This window comes from Lates calcarifer, linkage group LG13 (genome assembly GCF_001640805.2).
Source record: "Lates calcarifer isolate ASB-BC8 linkage group LG13, TLL_Latcal_v3, whole genome shotgun sequence".
NCBI classification, from domain to species: domain Eukaryota; kingdom Metazoa; phylum Chordata; class Actinopteri; family Centropomidae; genus Lates; species Lates calcarifer.
The window spans coordinates 21,218,423-21,245,348 of NC_066845.1; the positions used below are offsets into that span (position 1 = coordinate 21,218,423).

The 26,926-nt window shown below is 40.7% G+C and overlaps 1 protein-coding gene across 3 annotated transcripts in view; it reads right to left on the reverse strand.

Moving 5' to 3' along the window:
* The window catches only part of tncb (tenascin Cb), a 46,489-nt gene extending 20,392 nt beyond the window's left edge, over positions 1 to 26,097 (reverse strand). For all 3 annotated transcript variants that reach the window (XM_018669524.1, XM_018669521.1, XM_018669525.1), the window contains exons 1-8: positions 25,675 to 26,097; positions 13,903 to 14,478; positions 11,639 to 12,859; positions 9,570 to 9,833; positions 9,366 to 9,481; positions 8,681 to 8,834; positions 1,294 to 1,563; positions 808 to 993 (exon numbers count right to left, since the gene is read on the reverse strand). In XM_018669524.1, coding sequence (XP_018525040.1) covers positions 808 to 993; positions 1,294 to 1,563; positions 8,681 to 8,834; positions 9,366 to 9,481; positions 9,570 to 9,833; positions 11,639 to 12,859; positions 13,903 to 14,386 — 2,695 coding nt within the window. In that variant the 5' untranslated portion in view covers positions 14,387 to 14,478; positions 25,675 to 26,097. The remainder of the gene's footprint in view (positions 1 to 807; positions 994 to 1,293; positions 1,564 to 8,680; positions 8,835 to 9,365; positions 9,482 to 9,569; positions 9,834 to 11,638; positions 12,860 to 13,902; positions 14,479 to 25,674) is intronic.
* Positions 26,098 to 26,926: the final 829 nt, after the last annotated feature.

Sequence of the window (26,926 nt, forward strand, 5' to 3'; positions counted from 1 at the left end):
CTTACCTGGTGGTAGTGGAAGTGTTCTTTTATTTTATTTTCCTTTATCAAGGATTTATGAGTAGCGACTAATACCTTTATTAACGTTTAACACATCATTCACTCACCCATTATAGATAGATGATAATTAAAAGATATTAATAAGAACACCTTTTTGGTGGCCGGGGTATGAAATACCAAATTCATTTGGTTGCTGTTTACCCTAACTGAGGATGACTCCAGGAACCTGCAACTGACTGTAAAAAAATGTATGCTCTGGAAGAACACCTGGACCAAAATCTGTTCATTAACAACTGGATTGATTGCTGGATCACATATTGGACAGTGAAAAACTGAGACAAATGTCTATCCACCAGCCAAAGAGATTTTTCACAACTTGCCGGCCTAGAAGTTATTATGAGCTTATTAATGGTCTATAGAGATTAGTAAATTATTTAACTATTAATAAAAGTATTAGTTACAACTTATAAACTCTTGATGATTTAAAATAGTACCTGATAATACAAATAGAAAAATATATCAACAATACATAATATATAATATAATAATAGTACATACCTAGTAAATAAAAGAATCTTACACAAATAGAACTATGTAGTATCTATAAAGCAAATACATGTAAATAGGTACACACACTGTTTATATATCCATGACAAGTGAGCCAGCTCCATCCACTGATGTAGTACGTGAACCTTGAGTCAAGGTTATTGTACTTGGGAAAATGCTGTGTGTGTGTGTGTGTTTGTGTCTGTGCCCTGCACAGAGATAGTGGTGATATAAATATGTGTGTAGCTTTGCTGGGCTGTACCAGTGATCTTGGCCTGGGTGGTGTCCTTGGGTCCTGGGGAGAAGAGCAGCTCTCCATGTTCACCTCCAGACAGAGGCCCGTACTTGATGCGATAGTTGTCCACCTGTGCTTGACTGTTCTTCCACTCGAGGGTGATGCTTTCGTCTGTCAATTCCACTGTTTGCAGGTCTCTGGGGGCATCCAGGTCTAACACACAGAAATGGACTTTAGATATATATAACTTTATCCAGCCCTAAATGTAACTCTGTTTCTATTAAGTAGTGCCCACGCACACATCCACGTGCAGACATCATGCAACAGGATATAATCCCTTGTAAACATATAGCCGTAAGTAAAGTATGTGTGGTCCTGAGATAAGAGCACAGCAGGTCATTAGAATGTAATAAAAAGTTACCAGCTGCTTTTCATCCAGGAAGAGAGTTATATTACAGTAGATCTATTTTTTTGTCCTGAAAATACATCACAGGAAATTGTTACTAGTCATACCTGTGAGGAAAGACTCATAAACAGGAATACTGGTCCTTTCTCCAGTCCGAGCTGTCAGAGACACCTCGTACTGGGTGTCAGGGGTGAGGGCTCCCAGATGGTACTGGGTCTCAGTGGAGGACAGCTCTATTATGTTGCGGTCAGCTGGGTCAGAGCTGGGCCCATAAGAGACACTGATGCCATCCACCTTAGCCACAGGCTGGAACCAGGTCACCAGTGCCGTGGTGTCTGTCACATCGCGCACATCCACCTGGCTGGGGGCATCGATCACTAGAGGGATAAGGGGTAAGATGTTTTAAAAACTGATCTGTTTGAACAGTTAAATTTGAAGTTATTCTGAGATTATGCTTATTTTGCAGCATTTGAACTGAAAACGGTCCACTCAGTAGGTATTAAGAGGTGCTGCTGTTGTTATAAGCCATTTAGTTCTCTGTGAGTCTTCTAAGTTTATTGACTTTTAATGAAGGTTCATTTATTTGAAAAACACTATCAAAATCATGATCCATTAAATAATCACAAAATAATATGGGATAATTAACTTTAGGGAGGTATAAGTTGAAGTAAAACAGTTCATTTCACTTTTAAATTTAGGCATATGATTTTCACGTAGTTTTATTCTTAAGAGAAGTAAGGGAATTACAAAAATCCACCAAGTGGTGATAAAAATGCTTTTAATTTGGCTATGGCTCTGAGCTGATAAAAGCTGCTCTTTACAACACAACTAACTTGATTGTTAAAATTCAGAGAGGTGCCCTAAAGGACATCAAGATTTTTATCCACACTGTTTAAATTAGCACACAGGGGAAGTGCATTTGCTCAGGCTTTCCTCAGTTAGGAGGTCCAAGTACAATTTCATTGTTTTTGTTTCAATTTAATTGCAAAAAATTCCTCACCATCTAGCATTTGAAGTCATTTGGACAATTAAAAAGGTTCTTCAGTGAGCGAGAGCTGACGGGTATAACTGGTAGGTAAAACTTGTCCTCCAGGTAAAGAATATTTTATGTCTGAAGGACAGAGTCAAGGGGAAGCATGAAGTGAAAATAAAAGAGGCCCTACGTTTGAAACTTGAGGGATGCCACATTTAAATGGAGCAAGGGATGAAGAACAGTTCTGAATTGCATTTGAAAAGGTTCTGTCTCTCGGGTAAGAGGCAACAGAACAGACCGACTGTGCAGAGCTCTGACACCACACTGGAAATTATCAAAGATGTTCAAAGTGACCTGGAAGAAATCAACTTTTCCAAAAAAATCTTAGATTTAAATGGCAGTTTGGAGATGGGCCTGTAGATCTAGGTCTAGGCTTGGTTTCTTTAATAGGGGTTGCACAACTGCCAGTTGAAAACTGGAAGGGAAGACTCCATTTGTTAAACAGCAATTACTAAAGAAAATAAGGGGACAGATTGTGATTTAAAAAACATCTTTAAAGAGGGGGGAGTCAGTACATGGTATTCATGTCTGAGACAACCTCAGACCACTGGGAGAATGACACAAGTTGAAGATAACTGCTAGTTGAGAGGTGGTTTATGCTCATGGTCAGCTAGTGAAAGCTGATATGTTGGATTTAATGATATTGTCAAACTTATTCGTTTTGCCTGAATTTGTATTAGAGTGAGAAGAAATAAAGCTATATCACTTTGATTTGCCTTGCTATACCAACTGATGGAGACGAATACTGACCCTGACCATAGACCATGACGGTATGATGTACTGATTGAGTCAGGAGGGTTAGCGTGGAGTGAAGGCATGAATGCCAGGGTGTTATATGGATGAATACAGTCATTTCAGCAATGCAGGTACTGAAAAATGTGACAGACCTCTTGCATTTATGAGGTTATTCAAACTATTTATAGATCAAATCCCTGTGCCCATGAAGGGTGCCTTTTCACGGGTGCTGAAATTGATTTGTCACATGCAAGCAACTTTAGGAAAGTCAACCCTCTGTGCAGGGCTGATAAAATGAAGAATCTATGTTTGAGCTTAACACAGATTTGTCTTCTGAGGAGGCTGCGAGTGTAACGTTCAGATGTCACAATACCATTTCTCCGGGGAGGCCGGTGGCCCTCTGAGCCTGACTGCCTGACTGACTAGTGCCTCCCACACATTGTGGCTTGGGTTGAAGGGGGAGGGAAGGGGGGAGAGGAGCAGAGGAACCTACTTCACACAATTAGCCCGTCAGAATGCAAATCCCACAGTATGCGCTGCAAGCTGGTGTAATGGGAGACATTATTAAGAGAGCAACGCAGGGAGTAACACAGAAAACTCTGAACCGCATAATCCAGATAGTGCTGACGTGTGGGCGTACATACGCAGTTATAAAAAATATTCGTCCTCTCTGACTTTTTGACTTTTTCTTGTCTTAAAAGATTTGTTCCAAATACATCCATTACATACTTTTGGTCAAAAACACAAAGAAAGAATTTTAGTTAAGGCAGAACCTGCCCTATGTTTCTGCCAATGATGAGTGTAAATTCAAGACAAATATATCCATGTTCAAAAGGACCTTACCAATTGCCACAAACATGCCAACAGCTTTTTTAGGCAGCTAATTCTCTTGTTTTTCAAGGTATAATCAGGGTTCTAAACCTTTGCTGTGGCTAAAATTGCTGTGAGCTGGAATTAGATAGAAATATATAACTTGGCCATATAACTGGAAATGATGTGCAGGTACTTCACTACAACACCAAATTTGATATACAACCTACATTACAAATGAGCAAGATAGGTGAAAAACTTTGGCCTCCATTAATAAAAATATATCTGCAAAGGGCGGGGCTTAGCAAATATTGGCCATAACTAATTAACCATTTGTCCAGTCATCATAAATCCTGGTACATGTCTTCAGTAAGTGGGCATGGCCTCACATATTTGCTCATAACTCAAGATGCCTTTGAGCAATCCTGATTATACTCACTGGAAACATCCTGCACTATCTCCTGAACATATACACTGTGTTTCATTTACATCCTATGAAGGGAGGACAAAATGTGGAACATTAAATGCACAATTATTGAAATGCTACAGGCTTTGTGAAGACAAAACAAGTGTGTGATTGGTCTCACTCCTTTAAACAGAATTTAACTGGCTTTCTCAAACCTGAAAACAGCTCACTGCTGCTTGCAGTTTTAATTTTGGTTGATTCATCTGCTTACTTCTGCTGAGCACAATAAGGTTAGAACTTGCAAACTGCCACCTGTGGCTATATTTACATTACACTACACTGTTACATCTCACTTTCTTTTTTATGTCATACAATTTTCTCATTATTACACAAAATCAGCATAATATTCTAACACTTGAGTGTGAGTTACTGACCGTTCCTACTGGTACTTTCTTAGGTACAGTGGAAGAATACAAGATCATGGGTAACAAGAAAGTAAAAACTGAGCATTTTAGTGTAAAAGAGAAATAAACACTGTTCTTGTAAATACCAGTGACATACAGGGAAACAGTACCATGTGAGAACTACCTTGTTCATTCTGTGTAATTAAGGAGTAAAAAGGGGAGTGCACACATTATATTACAGTCCACATACTTTATCATTACTGTGTCATTTAAAATGCATGTTACAGTTTCACTCACAAACAAACATTATTGTGATGTGTAACAGAAAGTACAATATAAAAGAAGGGAGTTCAATTACACCCACACTACACAGATATTTTGGCATGTCCTCAAGAAGGGAAAATTGAAACTTTGCCAGGATCATCCAGCACTGTAGGAGCACATTTCAGGACCTGGACCTGGCCAGGACCACCACAGTTACTTCATAGTGCTGACCTTTAAACATGGAAGTATGAGTATGCTGCTATGGGTCTGTATAAGTGCAAAAGGGGAAGGGAGATGACATTTGTAGATGGCACTATGAATGCAAGTTTGTGTACCCAAATATTAGATGAAAAGATGGCTCCTAGTCTCAAGAGGCTTGGCAGGGGAGGAATTTCCAACATGACAGTGATCCCAAAGACAAAACTGTGGGTATAGCAACAACCCATCCAGCAAAGAGCAGCTGAAAATAATCATCTGTGAAGAATGGCAGAACATTTCTTCACCATCAAAAATAATCTTACTAATAAGGGGTGTACCAGCTTTTGTTGCAGTTGGTTCTTGGATATGAGATATTCATTATAGTTTAATTAGTCAAACTGTATTAGAATTTTAGTGATATTGACCAGGGGTGCACTCAGTTTTGTTGTATGCTGTAGAAATAGAAACCAAGACATAGAAAACAAGGGCTTGCCCCCTGATATCTGTCTGATCTCCTTATACCCCATCCCATGCCCCACGTGGTCAGAATACAGGGCTCCTGTCTGTCACCAGAGTTAAAAAGAGGTCAGTACCCTTTTTTTGGATTAACCTTGATAATGATATCATGCTCTCTGACACTGCTGAGGCCATCAGATCCAAAGCTCATCTCTGTGCCTTAACTTTCAATCAGTGCCTTAATTCTTTTACTACTTCTTACTACTACTACTTACTAAATGAATCACTTTAATCCAGTATGTACAGTATGGTACATGCTGTCCTGCCTATGAGATTAGTGTAAACTTTCTGAAAACCACTGCAATGCTCTAACTCTGTTTGTTTTCTCCCTCAAGCACATGAGCAGCCAGGCTGTATGATTCTCTCTCTCTCTCTCTCTCTCTCTCTCTCTCCCCTGTAGTTTTGTGCTTTCTCGTCTCTCTCCTCTCAGGGAGAGAGAGGAGAGGAGCAATCACACATCCAGAGCTGTAGAGTCTGGATGTGTGATTGCCAACCACCTACTACCCCCAAGATCCTGCTCAACACCCCTGCTTCAATTATCATTATTATTATTATTATTATTATTATTATTATTATTAGGAATTTGCACTGTTAGTTATCTTTCCTCCTTCTCTGTCTCAGAGTTCAGTTCAATTAAAAGGTGCTTTATTGGAATGAAAACTTCAGAAAGCAATGTTGCCAAAGCATCAAAATACCCTGCACATTAACCACTGCCCAACATTGGTTATAAAATGTTACCCAATGTATCTCATTAAAACTTGTTATTCAATGCCATTTTCATATTTGTTGGTTTAATATGAAGCTGGTGATAGGATGTGATTAGCACAAAAACTGGAAATAGAGAGAACTATCCTGGCACTGTAAAATGTATTAAAATCCACCTACCAGCACCTCTAAAACTTGTTCACATCTCATTTGTTCAATCCAGAAAAATGACAAGTTGTGGTTTTATGAAGGGTTAATCTGCTGGACTATTCTTGGCTGGGGGCAATGTCTCCTCTGGTTGCCTGGCAACCTCACAATGACAACATAAGTCACACATTCCCCCTGTTTCCAGTCTTTATGCTAAGCTAAGCTAAACCTCTCCTGGCTCAGCCTTCGTATTTACAGATATAAGATGTTCTCAACTAATTAACTATGGCAAAGCAAAGAAGAATATTTCTCAGAATTTTGAACTATTCCTTTAAAAAACATTTGGTTAAGCTGCATCTCTCTGAATCTCAGAATCCCAATCAAGTATCCTCTTTCTGTGAGCACTGAAGAACTGAAGAAGCACAGAAGAACCACATAGCTCCCATGTAGCATACACAGTATTTTAATACAGCTGAATTCACGATAAAGCTGTTCTCATTTACATGTTTTTCTGTTTCTGTTGTCAGTGGAATGAGTATGAAATAGTGACTACATGAGGCTCATTCATGTGTATGTCAGCTGCTGTGCAGCTAATGGGATGAAACAATTGGAGTGAAAGCACTACAATATTCGAAACATTCTGTTCTAGAAAGTAGCCAAGATTCATCCAGCAAGTTGCTAGATTTGTTGATAGGTGCTAAAGGGGTCTCAAAATTTGGCAAATCTAATGACACAGGTGCAATATTTGGCAACACTGCCTGTAAATGCCCTGTGGATAATGTGATAGAAATGGTTTGTGCCAATTCATTTTGAAAGAGCAGTAGTCAGTGGGGAAACTCTGACACCTGGTCGGCCAACCAGTGGTGTAATTTCATCACTCAGTCACACACATTCGCATTTCTAATGCTGGCCTCGCTGCTGCAGATCAGCCAAAAAGACCAACTTAATTTGCTCTACCCTTAGTTGCTACTGTAATTTACCAACACTGTTCTTACTGCTGGGTTTATAAGAAAAGGCTATGAGAGGCCTCTAATGGCATTTCCATACATCCTTCTGTTTATTCTGGCACAGACCATTTTCATACCATAAATAAGCAAAGAAGTCAAAGAAGTGACCTGACCCACTGCTAGAAGGAGCTGCCATTTATTAAACCTAGTGCTGAAAATATGGTGAACATTGCTGCGTTTGTTGAATCTGCTTTGTTGAAACAGAAGTCTCCCAGGGGTCACAGCTAGCACAGTCAGGGCAAGGGATTAAGTTTCAGCCAGCAACAGAGCCCTCCTTTTAAAGAAAATACACATTTAACAACTTCATCAAGAGTGCAGTGTTTTAAGATACCCCCTAGTCAAGACACCTAAAAATAGCTTGGTGGCAGACGAAGTCACACATACAACCCTGTTTTCTCTGTTCATATTGATCCCCATCTCCAAGTTCCTCAGAGTGTTACAAGCCATTGAGCTTTATTGCCTGATGGAGCTATGGAGATATCTCATAACTTGCCAATAGGGCTGGAAAACCATATCTCTTTTTACTACCCCCACTAAATCACAACAATGCAATGAAATCTAATGAGCTAATCACTCAGGGTTGACATGTCAGGCTGTTAACAATACTCTGCTGGGAGCTGCAATTTGGATAAGCCAGATATAGAATTCAATGAACCTATGCAAGGGATGAAGGTGACAACCTGTTTTTTTCTTTTAACTTTGACAGCTGGAAGTGACACTTTGTTCCATAGTAACCTTTATTTCTGGAAAATACACTCTCAATCTGCAGCACTGGCAAAGAATGGTGGAAAGTGTTTCTACACATACAATGGTAAGACTTAATGTAAGAAATTCCAGTTTTTCAAATAATGTATAGGTTTTTTTTTTTTTTTTTTTTTTAATTTAGCGATTCTAGAATCCATCTGTTGGGGATTTATCCCTTCATTGTATAAATAGCATATGTTTCTGAGGGTTGATGTATGTCAGGCTGACCAGCAGTCAAGGATATACCATTTATCAACACTGGTCATCTCTTTTTCAAAAAAGCTATCTGGGATGAGGTGGTGGAGTAATCAGTTCTTTAATACATTGTTAGATTCATTATCAGAAGACCCCAATCTTCCAAAAATATTTTTCAGAAGGAGTAAAACAAATTGTGCTGTAAAGGGTTAGGTTAAAGAACCCATTTGAAACTGAGTATTATGTTCACCCTTCTGGCATAAAACCATTCCTGTAAGTCTAAAACAAAGGATTGATAAGCCAGTTAGCAGCATGAATGTGTACACTCACTTGTGATGACGTTCTTGGAGGCAGGCGGTCCACGCTTGTTGTTCTTCACCACCTCCAGCTTGACCTCGTACTCCTGGCCTGGGCCCAGGCCTGACTGCTCAAAGGTGGTCTCTGGACGGCCAAGGGAGTTAAGAATCTCACCATCTTCCTCTTTCTGCCAGCACCAAAACACACCAGTCATCAACCACTTCAAAGACTACTCCTGGCATAATGTTAAGAGTGGGGTAAAAAAACACTGAAATCATACATAATGGCGCACTGGGTGGCGTTTAGACTTAAGAGCTGACAGGGTATTTGGTTCAATAAAGAGCTGCTTTGAGTAGATCCCAGTAGCACTGTTTGGAAAGGTTTCTATGTGCACTCAGAAAGGAAAATAAAACATTAAATACAGTAACATTTGCTATGTGCTGTGTGAGACCAGCTGGAGCTGGACATGCTAACAGTTTTGACTGCTGTCTTTTTCATTTTGGCTTGGCTAAACCATTTTCCAGAGGATATTTACTCTGGTCCTCATGTATGCAGATTTGGGAAATTCCTGAATTTAGAGACAGGGGTCTGCAGTGGTTTGTATATGGTTTGTACCAGAGGAAAATGTGGATAATGACAGAGGATGTGGTAGGCTCTAGAGTTCAACAGCCTCCTGGAATACAGAAGCTCCATTAACATAATGGGTAGCAGGACTCACTGTGTTTCTGAAGATGAGGTTCCAGCCATCAAAGGGAATGTCCAATGGGTCCCACTGTACCTCCACTGACGTTTCCCGCACTGACTTGAACTTGAGACCTTCAGGCTCAGGCAGATCTGGGGGAAATGGAGTAAAACTCTAACTACCTTTAATCTAGATTTATATATTGCATTTTGTAAAGTGCCAAAGAGATGAATCACATACGTGTTGCCACTCTAGCACTGACAGGAACACTCCTCTTGTTGCTGAGAATAGCATAGACGCTAATCAGGTACTCAACACCAGGTTCAAGTTCCCGAACTGTGGCCATCTTCTGGTCCCCAGGCACCCGCAAGTCTAGTTCTAGGCCTCCTGCTGCTGTGGGCACGTAAGTGATCAGGTATTCTGTCACACGCATCTCATTCTCCCAGGACAAGTCCACTGTCTCTGGGGTGACCTCAACCACTTTTAGGTCCTTCGGTGGTGAGACTGTGGAGAAACATTTAAAGTCAATTATCTGTATTGAAGATTTTAAAATGTTCAGAACATAGTAATGGGAGTTTTCTCTAAATATTGTATTGTCAGAAATATTCCAGTAAGTATATAATCTTACTTTTACAAGTGACAGAAAAGATTATATCAACTAGATGCCTTGAAAATTTGGAAATTGATTTTTTATGGAAACAAGTGTCTTTATCTCAACTCATATTTTACAGAAAATATATTATATGAACTGAAGACTGAATACACACAAGCTCACTGTAGGAATATATAACTACATGAAGATAAACAACAAAAAATTATGAACAGCATTGTGAACAATGTAGCTCACTCTCATATCAGTGTGTCGACACAGAAAGCTCTATAATACTGTGCCACAACACATCCTGTATAGACACAGAGAGGCTGAATCCAGATGTTCAAATGTCAGATTTGCAGATTTGCAAGTCCAAATTCAATGGTGCAGTGGTTAGCACTGTCACCTCACAGCAAGAACATTCTGGGTTTGAACCCTGGTTCACCTGGGGGCTTTTTTTGCATGTTCTCCCTGTGCTTGCGTGTATTCCCTCTGGGTACTCTGGCTTCCTCCCACAGTCCAAAGACATGTCAGTTAGGTTAATTGGAGACTCTAAACTGCCTGTGGGTATGAATGGTGACCTATTCAGGGTGTACCCTCTCACCCAATGTCAGGTGGGATTGGCTCCTGCCCCCGCCAAACCCATAAGGATAAGCTGCTGTATAGATGGATATAAATTTGCTGATGTTGTAAAACAGGCTGAATAATTTGGACTTGGATTAATGTGTACGTTTTTTGTTCATCTGTGGTGAGAGGATCCTCATTTAAGGAATGAATGTTGATACAATATTGTGTTTGGTAGCACATAAAAGTAAACATTTTGCAGCACTTTCTGATCATATCTTTTACAGCTACTATGTATCTGAAATATACACATATCATACATAAGTTGCCAATATCAATACCATCAGGACCTGTTTATAAAAATACTCTGAAATACTCTTTCTGTTCATCTCCATAGAAACACATACAGTCTTTTCATGGTCCTGTACCCTTGCAGACCTCATGTGATGACAGTATAGACGTGACTCTACATAGGAGGTTTAGATTCAGCCACAGAGAACTGAGGTTCCTGCTGCTCTGTTAATCTGCTGTCCATGCAACGCCTCCTGGGTACATTGTCTGAATTATGTCTATGTGAAATCAAGCAGTGTGGGAATATGCGTGTTGTATTACTTAAAAAGCAGTACTTATGAGTATTTTTGCATGAACACTGACTCAAATGACTGTTTAATGTGAAAGGGGTGATTCAAAGTCATGAATTCGCTGAGAGTTATCACCTGACCATCGGGCTTAGCTCTAAAGACCATTTTAGCATCGTTCATTGTCAACGAAATTAGCAACTAGCTAGAAAACATAATGATTTCACCACCTCAAGAGTTGGTGGAGGCAAAAATAGAGCTAAAAGGAAAATATTGGGTTAACATTGGATTTACATTCATAAAGTCACCAGGAGTAAGAATCAAAATTATTGTTGATGGATGTGTAAACAGGCAATATTTTGCCAATATATTAGCTACCTTAACTTTACAGAATTAATATGTCAAACATTTTTAGCTTGATATACATTGTGCTCCGAATTGACCAAAAAGTGATATGTAGATTTAAGGCTTTTTGTAACACCCACGCCCACAAGTAGCAGAATAAATGAAGTCTATTAAAACACTGCAATGAACATGTGGAAAGCTGCACAGTATGAATGCACGGTTGGTCTTACCCTCAGAGCAGTCCTCTCCAATGAAGCCCTCGTCACAGACACACCCTCCATTCTCACAACGTCCCTGGTTCTGACAGTCCCCTGGGCAGGTCAGCATGGAACAGTCTGGTCCGGTGAAACCATCGTAACACACACAGTTGCCATCAACGCAGTAACCTCTGTCTAGACAGTTCTTGGGACATGTCTTCTCACTGCAGTCCTCACCAGTGAAACCCATATGACAAACACATTGTCCGTCCACACAGTGGCCACGATCCAGACAGTCATTGGGGCATGTCAGCTCACCGCAGTCTTTACCTTTAAAGCCGGCGAAGCACATACACTTGCCATCTATGCATTCTCCACGTCCCATGCAGTCTTTTGGACAGGTCTTGACACTACAGTCCTCCCCAGAGTAACCCTTGTCACACATGCACTGTCCATCAATGCAGCGACCCCTGTTTTGGCAATTGTTGGGGCAGGAAAGCTCGCTACAGTCTTCGCCTTGGTATCCTACATCACATACACATTCTCCATTAATGCATTGGCCCCTGTTACTGCAGTTGTCAGGGCACGAAAGGATGGCGCAATCTTCACCCTCAAATCCTGGATCACAGATGCACTTCCCATTGAAACAATGACCTCTCTCATTGCAGTTTTTGGGACAGGTGAGCTTTGAGCAGTCCTCTCCACTGTAGCCGGTCTGGCATATACACTGGCCATTCACACATGCGCCACGATTGTTACAGTTTCCGGGACAAGTGAGATCGCCGCAGTCTTCCCCAGCGTAGCCCTCCTCGCAGTAGCAGGTGCCGTTGATACAGCGTCCGCGGTCGTAGCAGTCGTTTGGACAGATGAGTTCGGAGCAGTCAAAGCCTGTCCATGGTTCGTCGCAAACACACTCATCCTCTACGCAACGTCCACGGCCTAGACAGTTGTTGAGGCAGTTGGTCTGGGTACAGTCCTCACCGATGAAGCCCTCCTCACAGAGGCAGGACCCGTCAACACAGTGGCCGTAGTCACCACAGTCCAGCAGGCAGAGCTCAATACCACAGTCATCCCCACCAAAGCCCTCAAAACATTCACATTTGCCATCCACGCAGCGGCCCTGGTCCTGGCAGTCGTTGGGGCACTCAGGTTCGGTGCAGTTGGGACCCTTCCATCCAGGCTCACATGCGCAGCTGCAGGTGTCAGCGCTCCAATTCCCCCGGCCGTTACAGTAGGGCTTTGTGGACACTTCACCTTGAGGAAGGCAAGAAAGGGAAAGAAAGTATTTTAAAAGTATTCCAAAGTGATTGCAAATCCTGCAGTAAAACAGTGCCTACATGTGTAAGTTCTAGCCTCATATCCTAGAGCTGCATCAAGCAACATCACAAAATACCACAGTCCCCTCAATCAAACAAGAAAATTCGATTTGATTGAGTTCCTGCAGACTGTGTGAATCCATATCAGTTAATAGAAATGTGGCAGTCTTCAGGGTCTTCTCTTTCTGCACTTTGTGAATTTGGTTGTCTAGATTACCTTAGGTCTAGATAAGTCTTTTCCTTCTCATTGACACCCTTTTTCTTAAGTATGAAATTAGTTTTTGAGGTACTTATTTTTGGGTTTTGCTTTTGTGTGAGTCTGTTTATAGATAGGAAGCATGGAGAAGAGTATGATATGCAAGTCAAATCCAAAGGGAACGTAGACATGAGGTGATAATGAGAATTTTGCCAGTGTTTGCATTAAAGATTATTGCTCAATGTGCATTCTAACAAATCAGATGTTGGGTCAATCAGATGTAATGCAGGTACAGCAAGAGTTTTCACAAAAAGTCTGCATCATCATTTGACAACAACATAATTGTTTGACAATTATGCAAATGAGATTAAATGGTAATGACTACATATTCACTGTAACAGATTAATTACCTCAAGCTATTGTTATGTTTTCCATATTGATTTCTGTACCCTAGTAAAATGATTGGAAGCCAATGGCTACATAAAAGGTTGGAAGATAAATCTATGAACTTAAGCAATGTTAGGAAAAAGCATAGCAGTAATTAACAATACAGCCAATTTGTGATTAATGAGCTAAAAGATACAGAGCCATTGCTTTGGTCTTAGAAAAATATTTCTTTGCGCAGCTTTTAAAATAATGTTGCATTTGTTGTTATTTGAAATCCATATTCATGACATGATTTACTGGAAGCACAAAGAAATTTTACTTGAGTTGACTACATGCATGCAAACATGGCATTAAAGTACATTAATTACGGTACAAGAGCACATACAGTAAAGTTATACCTGTAACTTGAGCTCCACAGCAGCCTGTTCCACTGCTGCACTGCTCCCTCAGACTAGACAGCTCCGACTCCAGCATCTCCAGCCTGTTGAGGATATCCTTGATGTCTGGCAGCTGGTTGTCACAACCACATGCCTGCTTAGGGATATTGATGCGGTGGGTGAAAACAATCTGATTGTCACCGTCTACCGTGTGCTCCATGTGCTCGGTGTTCTGCATGTCCATTTGGGCGCTCTTGTGTTTGAACTCTGTGGCTCCAGGTGAGTCAAGGTCCACAGAGCAGAGGGATGTGGAGGGAACATTGATGTTGTAGACGTGGTTGAACACTACCGGCTGGTCGGGGTGGGGCAGAGTGAGGTTCTCCTGTGTTTTCTTCGGCATCAGGGCCTCTCTGCGGTGGCGGATGACCTTCACCAGGCCAGCTGAGGAAAACTGGAGGAGCATGGCCACAGTCATGCAGCCTAAAAGAAAGCCTTTCATCTGCATGATGATGCCCTGGCTCTGCAGACTCTGATGCAGTAGCAGCTGAGTGGAGAATAGTCTATTCAGATATCAAGCTGGTGTTCTTGTCTTGAGTCCTACAATGAGGAAGATTCATTGTTTACTTTTTAAATTTACTTTCTAGCCACATTTCTTTGTCACATAGTTCTTCTTTTTGTGGAAAGCACCAGACCTCACACACATTCCTGGTGTGTATTCACTTTTCTGGTTTGCCTTTGCCATTTAGGATAGATTTGAAAACATAGTCCCATCACACATACACATACATTCACATTAGGGACCATAGCTAGAGTGAAATATTACAGTATCCCACTAAAGAACAATTAACCTTCTTCTGTTGCCCATAACAAAAGACCACCTCCTATCCTGCTGCTGCCTCTGACCCATTTTAGCCCCTCTGCTCCCAGTGGAATAGACACACACTTAGTGGATAACATTGGGGCATTCTTTTCACAATTCCTCTGAGTACCAAGAGCAGCAATTACTGCAGGGACGGCATGTGACCTTGGAGATCTGAAGCTTTCTTTTTCTGATCATGTTCAGACAGGTTGCGACAAACAACATCTGCATGGTGGGGTGCCTCCTCTTTACACTACAGTCCAGACCAGAACCCAAGCTGACAGATTAATACTGATGTATATCATCTGTGTTTGTGCAGACATTTGTTCCCTGCTACCTGCAAATAGGCAGGTCAGCATTCTCGCTCTGCTCTCCTGACAGCCACTGGGTTTTTTAGTACTGTAACATGATTCTTATTGCTCTCACCTTCTGAGACATGATTCTTTTAAAAGGTCTGCTGGAAAAATGTGCTGAGGTAGTGGTATAGAAGGAAATCTTTAAACCAGATGTTTTTACTTGCTGTTTGATCTTAGCGTTAAATTGGATTTACAGGTTAGTAAAAGGTATGCCCTCGCTGCATTTAAGTCTGAGTATGTTCATCTAACATTAGGCGTAATTATGAATAACAGGACTGATTCTTAAAGTATTTTGTGTCTCTCATTATCAGATTTCCAGTCACTTATACACAGAAAGCTTATGAAGAATTCTTACTACTTGCACTGGAACCAAAAGGAAGGAATTATGAAAACAGATTCCATGCACAGCTATACACTACTGTTTTTTTAAGTTTATATATTTGTACCTTTTACCCCATCTTGTCAGAGATGCTGACAATGATCATTTCCTAACTCTAATAAAACCTCTGTGTGCCTTGACAGCTCTAAAGGTTAATAGCAGCTGTTGGCAGCCAACATGAGAATGTCTGGATAAGCAGATATGAAAATGCACGATTGCAGGCGCACAGCATATTCCAACCCTGTGGTGGAATATGTATGAAGGGGTTTAATTCTCTGCACTATACTTGACTTAGTAACACTGATGAGTGAAAACACAGGGCATCTTTGCTGGGCATTTTCATGTGTGCAGGAACAGGGGGGCTGACAGTCAGCAGGTAATATTCCAGAAAGAGATGCTTGGTCTCCTCATCCCAGCCTGACATGTGATTAGGCAAGCAGACAGATGAGCTCAGCTTGGAAGGATCCCACGGTTTCACCCCCCCCCCCCCCCCAGCCGTCTCCAGCCGTCCCTAGCCCCTTGATTAGACAGGAAGGGATGAGCGCCTCCATGATGGGTAGACTGCAAAAGTGCTAATGTAGCTGAGGATCTGTGCCCTCAGGGATCCAAAAGAGCCCCCCCCCCACTTACTAACATGCTATGTCACACAGACACGGCCACACACACACACCAATACAGTCACACTGCTGTGATCAAGCATCACAAACCAGGGATTAAATCACAAAATAGGCAGAAAATTGCTTTGAGTTGCTGTTAAGGTTTTAGTTTTGGGCGAACGGTTGGCTTTCCCACTTTGAAGGGTGGCTGCTCTCCACATGGACCTCTGAACGAGGCAATCCTAAGAGACCAAAGCAGGCTTTGTCTGAGAATCTGTGGAGCTGGCAAAACTCAGCTTTATTCAGAAATAGATTAAGAGAAGAAACCTCCACAAAGTCTGAGAAATTATTTGATCTGACCTTTTCTCCCATTAACTTCTATCTACTAATCTTTAATGAGAAGCACAACAATCACAATAAGAGAATCTGAGTGTGACCCTGAGAAACACAGAGTTGATCCTCTGTTTGGACTTCCTTCATGGGCACCCTGTGGCCCTGGCATTATGCTAATGCTGCTGGTTGCTGGCACCATAGACATGGACTTGATACAATCTGAGTGCTACTGCTTTGTAATTCCCTCACTTGGGTTTGTTCTATAGTTAGCTTCTCAAACAGTAACAAAGCTTGTTGCCTGCCTTGTGGTCAAATGTGAGGAGAATTTTACCAGAGGAAACCTGCTGGTGCACACATGTGGTGTAACTGATCTACACTGCCCTATAGAGAAAGTGTTATCATCTCCCAAATCTCAACAATTTAAACTTCAACTTGAAATCATATGAACTATTAAAAAAACATGAATGTAACAAAAAGAGACTCCAAACATTCCAGCCTTATGAGATTTATCATTATCATTAAAATAAGAAGTGGTTAAGATAGGTTGTTTTAAACGTGTGTAACCAAATGACCAATGTTTTCTTTTCCCTGGTGAGAAAAGTCAAAATAAGTCAAATAAGCTTTTAACATCAACAGATCTATGCACTTTATGTGTCTAACATGCAGCCAAAAATGCATGCCAGTGGTATGCACAAACCTTCTTAATCAAAAGCTGATACTCCATGCTTCATTTGTACAGTGCCATAGAAACAGTGGCATCCAAAGAGCCAAAAATTTACAATCCACAGAAGTGTCTCTTTACATAAGTTTTGCCTCTCGTACATCCCTGATTTTCCCATTACTGTAATGTAAAAAACATTGCACCTCTAGCCTGTTCAAGCAACAGTAACTCCCTCCATCCTCGCAGGAACTTGAAATGTTTTCCAGCATGTCCCTAGATGTTGCTTCTGCCATGCTGTGTAAGGTTAAAACCATAATCCTTGAGTAAATCAAGAGAATGTATTTATTTCACACAAAGGAGGACCAAGAGGATCAAGATAAGAGTAAAACCAGGATAGTCCAGTAAGCACAAATCCCCATAAGCTACTGGATTCCTCCAGTCCAACATGGCATGCAAAGATCTGTCTTATTATAGTGATCTATCACTTAGCAGCGATCTAGTTTGCATTTTAAACTGAAAAATGGATGATTACTTTACCAATGTTATTCTTTCCTGCTACTGTCTCCCATCTGTTTTACTTTCAGTTTATTGAAAGATTGATGAGCAGACTTTCTGTCTGGGGAGAAATGCAGATATCTTATGCAGAAGTCAGGATTTCTTTCAAATTCAGCCAGGACCCCATGCTGACAAACTTAATCGTCACTGTAGATCACCTTTTCTGAGATTCTACCATATGGTAGGTCCAAGAACAGAACCCATCAGACGGTAAGCATTCAGCAGTGGTTATCTGTATAGCTGTTTTGAATAGAAAATGTAATTTGTTAAAGTTAAGTGTTATCAGTCTGTGCAACGACAAAATATGGTAAGTTATTTATAAGTAGACCAAGATGGAATCAAGTGAAAAGAAAGATTTGAAAACAGTCAGTGGATAATGGCAGCAGTGTGAACAGACACCACAGCATCCATCTGAAAACTCGACAACAAACAAACTGAATAATGAAGCAGTGTGCCCCACTTGATGTGTAAAAGCTGTAAATATTCAATGACCACAACTACGACTCAAGTCCCAGGACTGTATGTTAAACAGGTCTGATAGGATGCACAAGCTCTCTTTTCATTTCTGAAGAATTTATCAAGCATGCCTAGTTTTGTAGGTCACCCATGACAAAAACTCAGCTTGCCTTCTTTGGTACAGAATCCAAATCTGGGTCGCTGGTATAAGGACTGAATGAAGGTTTATTGTCTGGGGCTCTTTTCACCTTGCAATAATGTCACACTGTAAAAGGGGAAAATGACAAGGAAATGGGCCTCAGTCATGGACACTCACTTCCATGTCAAGAACTGTGAAATAAATATAGTATTTTATGTATAGTATTTTTCTAGTTCCACCTTAAAGAGATCTCATGTCAGATATCAGAACCACAAATCCACTATAACTGAAATCTGTTGATAAATATATTCATCATAATCAACTTGCCTGCAAGGATATGTCCTGAGCTAGAGCAGGTGAATATTGATTTGGATACTGTATATCCACCAAGGTCATGGCCAGAGAGACAGCAAGTTGCTGAGGACAGCACTATGGCTGTGAGTTATAATCATCAAACACAGAAATGAATTTCCAGGAAGAGGCATAGCCTGAGTTGACTGCTTGATGCATGATCGATGGTACAGTTGTTTCTGCTTCTCAGAAAAGGTTTTTCAAAATTTATCACCTCATGCTCTGGAAGACACACGCTATCTTTCTCTTCCTGCCTTTTATGACTTATGTGGCCAATGCTGTTGGGCTGAACTATACAAAATCCAGACGGCAGAATGATGAGGTAAGCTGCTGGCTTAATGGCTGAAGAGATGCAGCGTTGCAGTAGCAGTCAGTTTTGACTCATTTGATCGTGGGGGAAGAGAGTAGGTAAGACAAGGCTGAGTGGAAGATTTGGTTCAAATACAGTATGACAGTAATGTGTTCAGGTCATGACATTATGACACACCTAAGTGGCAGACCAGCCTCCTCTCAGTCTGCTCCTCTGTCATTTCTAATAGTTCATAGGTTAATTAATTCATATGCTTCAAGTATAAAACGATGGCAGATCTTCATTGATCAATCAATCATCATGTTTTTTTTTGTCTCTACTTGTGTCCCACATGTGTGGTTCAGTTGTACTGTTGTCATCACAGCAACATAAAGTTTTTATCTGCCTATTGGATGTGTAAATAGACACCTCTGTCAACATGTTTAAAGGTTTATTGATTACTTGACTAATTGATCAGTCTATCATGAGAAAATGAATCTGAGCCCATTCCTTTTCATGTCATTTCTCATACAAAAATTTTGTAAATGTAAATATATCATGCTGTTGGCCAGACCAAACAAGTAATTTAAATGTTATCTTGCAATTATTTTATGATATGTAACATATAAAATTTTACTCAGATAACTAATATAGATAGATAACTCACAAATTTAAACTAGATACCAACTTGGATCATCCCAGTCACAACATGTTGATGTTACTGCCAAAATTCTCAGAACCACCTCTGTGGTAGTTCAAAATAGTTGTCCCCAGGACCACATATTACCATGATGATACATACACACACACACACACACACACACACACACACACACACACACACACACACACTCATCAGGTGAAAACGACACCAGCGCTGTCACAGTTGGCAATAATCAGGTGTTGCAGGCCTACAGGTGGTTATCTACAACCATTTTATAAGGTGTTGTGTTAACAGACTGTTCTACTGCCCCCAAGTGGCCAAAATCTAATATAAACTGGAGAAACTACTAAATTAGGAATATTTAAAATAAATATATTTTCACTTGTTTCAAGAAAATGTCTTGAAAGATGGAGCGTGCAGCCAAAATTCTGAAACTGACTCTTCATATTTTATTCTAAACACAATTACTTAAGTTGCCTCAAAGGAATTAGAGGATTCTTTTTGCTCCTCGTGGTCCTGACAGTTTAAGAACGCCAGGCTAATGTGGTTGTTCTGTTGCTCTGAAAATAATATCTTTCTATTGCTACTCACACCAAACAAATCTTACTGAGGGCAGTGACATGAAATCAATAAAGCATATCAATATTCTCACAGCAGTTCTCTCTGTTATCATTATTTCCCATATGGTAAACAGAAATGAAATAGGGAATACACTGTTTTTGATGGAAGAAGAGAAGACTGGTTTCATCAAACTGGAGCTACGCTCATTGGCTCTGCTGTGACCTCATTGGATTCGATGACACAGATAGCGGGGGAGTGGTGGGGGTAAGTGTGTTCATGGCTGATAAGGCGGATGAGGAGGCTGGATCAGAGATACCAGCAGAAACACTTATCTGGATACTCAGAGAGAGTGCTCTGCCAAGGCTGAGCCCTATCACGCTCACAGAACCGCCAGAGTGATTTGGAGCCAGAGTTGACATATCTGACTGATACTGCACCAAAAAAGTCAGTTTCCTCGACCAAAACCAATTTTCGACTTTGACACTATGATATGGAGAAAACGAATGTTGGGCGAACGACAGTGCTCGTTGGGTCAGTTGTATAGCAGACAGTCAAATCTCAATTTAGTTTTTTTACGGCTTGACTCACGCCTTGCCGTGAGACCCATCAATATTCTTTATAGCTCTTCCCCTGCAGTGCCTCCCCCTTGCACTGCTGTTCTCACTGGGTCCAGATGGAGAGGTTAGATGCTAGTCATTGTTCATAAGCTTTTTAACATGCTGGGTACTGGTGGCCCACTGTTTATTAGCCTAACTCTGTGTGGTGTGGGGGTTTGGCAGCCTTTATAGCACATCCACCTGCTGTTTTCTCCAGACACTTGTAATTGCGTAGGCCTCTGTTCTACCTACTTCCTCTCCTCTGCATTTACACTGCACTGCAATTACTATAAAAATCTGACTTGCCTGTGTCGTAATGCTACACAGAGGTATTGATGTCTACTTCTGGGACTCATCTAAACTTAACATGTAACTAACACCCTCCCTCTCAGGTAATGAGCTGTAAGGTGAGAGCACAGTCTCCTCACAATCTCAAAAGAGCTTTGGCTGACTTCTTTTGCATGAGTGTCACTTCTTGTGAGCATTTGAACATGCAATCACCACCGGTGTATTGTCAGCAACAGCAGACTTAACATAAAGGAGTGTGGAAATTTATCAGAATGAATCAGTTGGCTAAAAGACTGAAAGATATTACTGAACATACTTGGTGATCCTGAACTGTCTGGATTCTTCTTTTTATGTACCAAATAAAACAATTTTTAAACCAGAGGATAAAAAAACCCTTTCTCTGTCTTACATGTTTGAGTTGTAGAGGGACTAGAATGGTAAATTCAGACACTGGAGGGAGATTTTTTTTTTAAATAAAGTCCAAAGAATGCTGAGTAAACATGTAGAGGAGTTTTCAAGGCCTTTCAAAGACTGCATATTTCAGCACTTTACACTGGAGGTTTATTGGTTACTTCCATTCAAACAGGATGGAAAGGATTTTTTTCTCTTCACTAGAAATAGAAGCATGCATGTTGGCTGTGATACCCAGACATCTGTTTGTCCTTGTCTGTGATGAAAGCCTGAAGCGTGTTCCGTGTCCAAATTGGGAGTGCCTTCCATTCAGACACTTGTATGAGCCTAATGACCCGAGTCCCCAGGGTCGGCTCTTCATTGGCTTCCCCGTTTTTTACCATTTTTCCCAATTTAAATTGTCTGCCCCTCTCAAATGGGGCCCCATCATGTTCCAAGAACATTATAGCTCATGCATTCCAATGTGCGAGGTCATTGGTGGAGGTAAAGTGTTAGAGTGAAGTATCTACCCACATGTGTTCATCTATTGGCTGCCCCAACAGAGGGCAGGGCAGTACAAAGGCATCCCGGATCCCACAGCTCCAAGACTTCCACTCCTTTCCCGTCACACATTAGCATCGAAGGAGCATTAAAAACCATCTGGGATGGTTAAAAGACTGGATTTCTTTGAGGGGGGTCTTTGTTCTGTGATGATGGTTAATCTGACTGGAGCGGACTGGGACACAGGAAAAGACTGTGGTGACTTTTGTGGGGAGAATACACTCACTGGTACAAAGTCCAACCCTTAGAAACATTTATTCAAATACAAAAGTAATGAATAGAAAAAAGACATCACACTACTCTGTGATGCAACCCTACAAGTCCAGTCAAGAATCTTTGAATTTGAGAAAACAAGATTTGTCCTCCATACCCTGATAATATGAGCTTAATTCAAAAATTAAGTATACATGACGTAAAAAAGTGAGTGATATTCCAAATGTTATTGATGCCCTCTTGGAATCTGTAGTTGATGTCCTCGCTGGTCTGTGAGACTATATTTCTCCTTAATACATCCATTGCACTTACACGTTGCAGTACTTTGGCCTTAATGCAAACATCAGCGTGCTAATGTGCTCATAATGACAATGCTAGCATGTGGATCTTAAGTGGGTATAATTTGTATCCTCTTAGTTTAGCATTTTAGAGTGTTAGCATTTGCAAATCAGCATAAAAGAAAAGCTTTAGCTGAGGCTGATGGGGAATGTTATTCATTCTGCAGGTATTTGCTCATAAACCAGTACTGCACTTCCCTATTTCATTTCTGCTTATCATATGGGAAATAATGATAACAGAGAGAATTACTGCACAAGTACTGCACAAATTAGAATATAAATCTGACACAACCACAAAAAAGTATCACCAAAGTCAACAGAATCCATCCTCTGATAACCATTCATATCTGTGCAAAAATGTATTAATAGCTATACTTCAAGCAAGGATTTCTGTATTACTATTTGACTAAAACTACAAATGCCACGCTCTCCTCTTTTAACAATAGATATTCAGTTTCCCTGTGCTGCATGTGTCAAGGGGTTTGCTACATTCACATATTGAGAACCATCTGGACCACAGGTGGTCATGTCCACTGGGCAGCAAAATCCAGGTGAAATTATTCAAAGATGTACCAATATATTAAGTCAAATATGACTAAATTTCAATGAACACCACAACCGGAAACAAGAATAAAGACAATAGGAAGAGCATGGGAGGAGGCAGCAAAGGGAATCTGGATCAGCCTGAATTAAAGATGACATTTGTTTAGTCTAACCAAAACATCTCTGCATCTCCCCTGAGTCTTGCCCAACGTGGGTCATTATGAATACCCACAATTATTGTTTGCTTTCAATCACCAGTGGAGGAGCTAAGTGGGGTTAAAGACAGTCACCCTCTCAGAGAGCTTTGTAGGGCATGGAGCGTTGGGAGCTAACAGCTGTCCAAACAAAGGCCCATTTCCCACTCATCGTTATGCCGGGTGTCACTATCAGTGGCTACTCATATGTGCAGCCAAAGCATCATGAAACATTAATGCACCAAGCCTGCACTGCCACCTACGATCAGATAGCATGTCTGTTATGCAGAGGTAGTCGTAAGAGCAGAAACCTACACTTGATATATCTGTAAAACATTAAGTTGTGAAAACAGATCAGAATTAAACAAAATCCTTCCAAGAGATTTGTCAGATGGACTGACAAGCCTGCAGTGAATCTGAAGCTACAGCTGGTGAAACACACCCAAGCTACTTCATTGTGTCTACATCTCCTCATCATACACAAATACCATCCGGCAGATGCTGCCCTGGTATCCTTTGGGTCTCCTCTATCACAGCCCACCTTATATGTCCATACACACTCACTTCTCTCTCCCAAGTCACTCACCCACTTTCCTCTCTCAAGCCCTCCAAACCTTCTCATTCTAAGAAGTACATAAATCTACCATGAGGATACAAGTTTCTTCAAATTATTTCAGGTGTACAGAGTGTAAATGTGCAGTATATTCCACTTAACCCTGTCTTTTAGAGCTACTAACACACTTTAAAGATTTTTATCTGCTTTCAGCTGAGATTGTCAATATCCAAAGGTGATCTGAGTACAGTTTTGTTCCCCCTAGCAAGAATAGGATTGCAGGCTGAGGCTGAAAACTGTAAAACAAGACTATATATTTTGAAAGCAGAAATAGCACATTGATTCTCTTACAAATGAAAGGTTGCAGTCATAAGCAGTAAGGACAATACACCCAGAAGTTTTTCCTGCTACAGCCTTACTTGGTCTGGTATGACCAGGTGGCTATGGTTCACTAATGTTAGCAAATTTTATGTAAATATTGCCATGTAAGTGATATTCCAGACTTGCTGAGTGAGGGAGCAAGTTGCTGACTCAGTATTGTCAGTAATGTCTTCTCTTCGTGTGCTACTGTTGCACTCTATTTTACACTTATCTTGTAATTGACACTTGTGACTAAAGAGGTAGTTGTTTTCTTAGACTTGCTTTAATCAAAATATTAAAACAAACTAATGGATGGTAAATATTAGCAATTGGCAGTAATCCAGAAATAATGTATATCCTCAAAACTGTCAAAACCCCATGTCAGTAGATACCAGTTTATTTACTGATCCATCAAACATCCTTTCCTTTATGTTGTCTGTTTCTCTTTCTGCAATGTCCCCATGGGACACAACTGACAAACAAATGAAGCCGACCTGGAGATGGGAGACTGGGAAGCACATGGAAATGAACAGTAGTGAGTGTGTGTGTGTGTGTGTGTGTGTGTACATGTGTGTCAGTAAAGCTGCCAGTTTACAGCCCGCAGTGTGTATTCTTGAGATCTGGGAGAGGAACCAACCAGCAGCATCTAATACAGAGCAGCTGTCTGTCTCCTGGGTTACACAAGCCTACTGTCTGCTGGCAATCATAAAGTGTACAGCTGGACCTACTCTGGCAAGCCACACACACACACACACGCACACATACCCAACCCATCTATTCTCTGCTAACCCATCGGACCACAACTCAGCCTCAGCCCTAATGCAAGCAGAATAATTCAGTGAATCATCACTGACTTCAATCTCTGGAAAGATTACTTTTTTAACTGCCTCGGTAATGAATAGAAAATAGCCAGCAAGAGGAAAAACTTTCACAGTAAAACATAATTGGCATCCAGGTGCATGCAGTAAAGAGCAAAATGAAACCTGTCTCTGAAGTCCTCTCTTGTAAAACATGAGGATGAATTAAGGAAGCCGCTTTTCTTGTTAACAGTACCCATAGTCATCACTGGAGCGAGAATATAGTCACTGTCAATACATTAGCCATAAAAGAGTCAATTAACTGACATCATTAAAAAATCAATTAATAATGTGAGTCATTTATCAAGCAAAAATATCACATTTTTTAGGTTTATTAGTGATTTTAAGATCACTTTAAAGATATTAGCACTTGAGAGATATTAACATTTTTCAGTATTTTTATTTATTTATTTACATTTGGTAGGTTAAACAAATAATAATCAACAGAAAATTTCTTAATGATCATTCGTTTTAGTCCTTCAATGCATTTCATAAAAACAACTAAAGCAGAAAATAATTCCACCTTAAAGTTTTAACATCAACTTCTATAAAAGTGGGGGGTAAGCTGAGAGAGTGTGGTTAAACTGTCAAGCTATGCAATTCAGTTTTCTCATTCATCCTAATTAGGTGAAGCAATCAGCCAATTCAATCCGTTCCCATTCAAACACATCCATTCCATGCAGGTAAAGAAGGTGACTTACCTCACACACAATGCTCACAGCCTTTCCACTGATTAGAAAATCTAAGCAGTGTTGAAGATAGCCTTATCAGCCAGCCCTGGCAAATGTTCTCACCAGTCTGTATCTCTCAGAATGCTGACAGCTCTGTCATCTTCCCTCTTCTCTCTGTTCTCTTAGAGTGTTTACTCGAGTCTACCTAGAGAGCTGGCTGATGTGCAGCCAGTGAGGAGAAAGAGGGTGAGGGCGAGAGAGAAGGATAGAGAGACGGAGAGCAGCAGAGAGAGAGAGGGGGGAGAGGGAGAGAGTGAGTGAAGGAGAGAATTCCCTTTCTCTTAAACAGTAGACCCTCTGCGGTCAGACTCCACTCCCACCTACTGCTCTCTTAAATGCCCCCCACCCATTCACCCTCTCCACAGCATTGTGACTGAAAGCGAAGGAGCTGAAACAGGACGCCTCAAGGCTGAAATGAGAGAGAGTGACTGAGAGAAAGACACGGGGTGGGGGGTTGGGGTCGGACCATTAGCTGAAAATTGCAGTAGCCAAGCCAATGGAAAGCAAGATAGATAGATAGATAGATAGATAGATAGATAGAGTGAAATCAGTGAGAAATACAGTCTCAACAAAATATGTTATTCTAGAAGCTTGACAACATAGAGGCTACTCATGTTCTAGTAAAGCTAGTTGGTGAACTACTGCAGGAGACAAGCTAATGGGGGCTACTGGGCACATACAAGCACTAATCAGTCTTGATAGGTGTAAGTGAAGAAGCAAGTTACCTTGGCCACTAACTGAACAATAAGCTTATAGTTTAGTCAGACAACTGCCTACAAACCATGACTTTTGTAGAATATTTAAATAAAAATGGATGGTACACAGCAAGGCAATCCTCCATTGTAATTGGAAATTTAACACTGTTAAGATGGTTTGCCATAAGTTGATGGCACGATTTGCATGTTGTTGATGTTGTTGTTGAACTCGATGACAAATATTTTTGCATCTTCTGCATCTTTAAAAATGCTGATCGCACAGTTCCAATAAATAAGTTGATTTTGAAATTTTTCAGCATTAAATGATGTTGAAATGGTGTGACTGAGCCTTAATAAGAACCTTAATAAGAGTAATAATACAGTCTTCATGGCACTCAGTTGAAATTCTCACTTGGGCAAGAAACCCTAAGTCATAATCGTGTAAAGTTGCATAGATGATAGAAATGTCGTGCCAAGCCACTACATCATTGTTTGGCTTCACCATGTTTACAGTTGTGTTTTTTGTC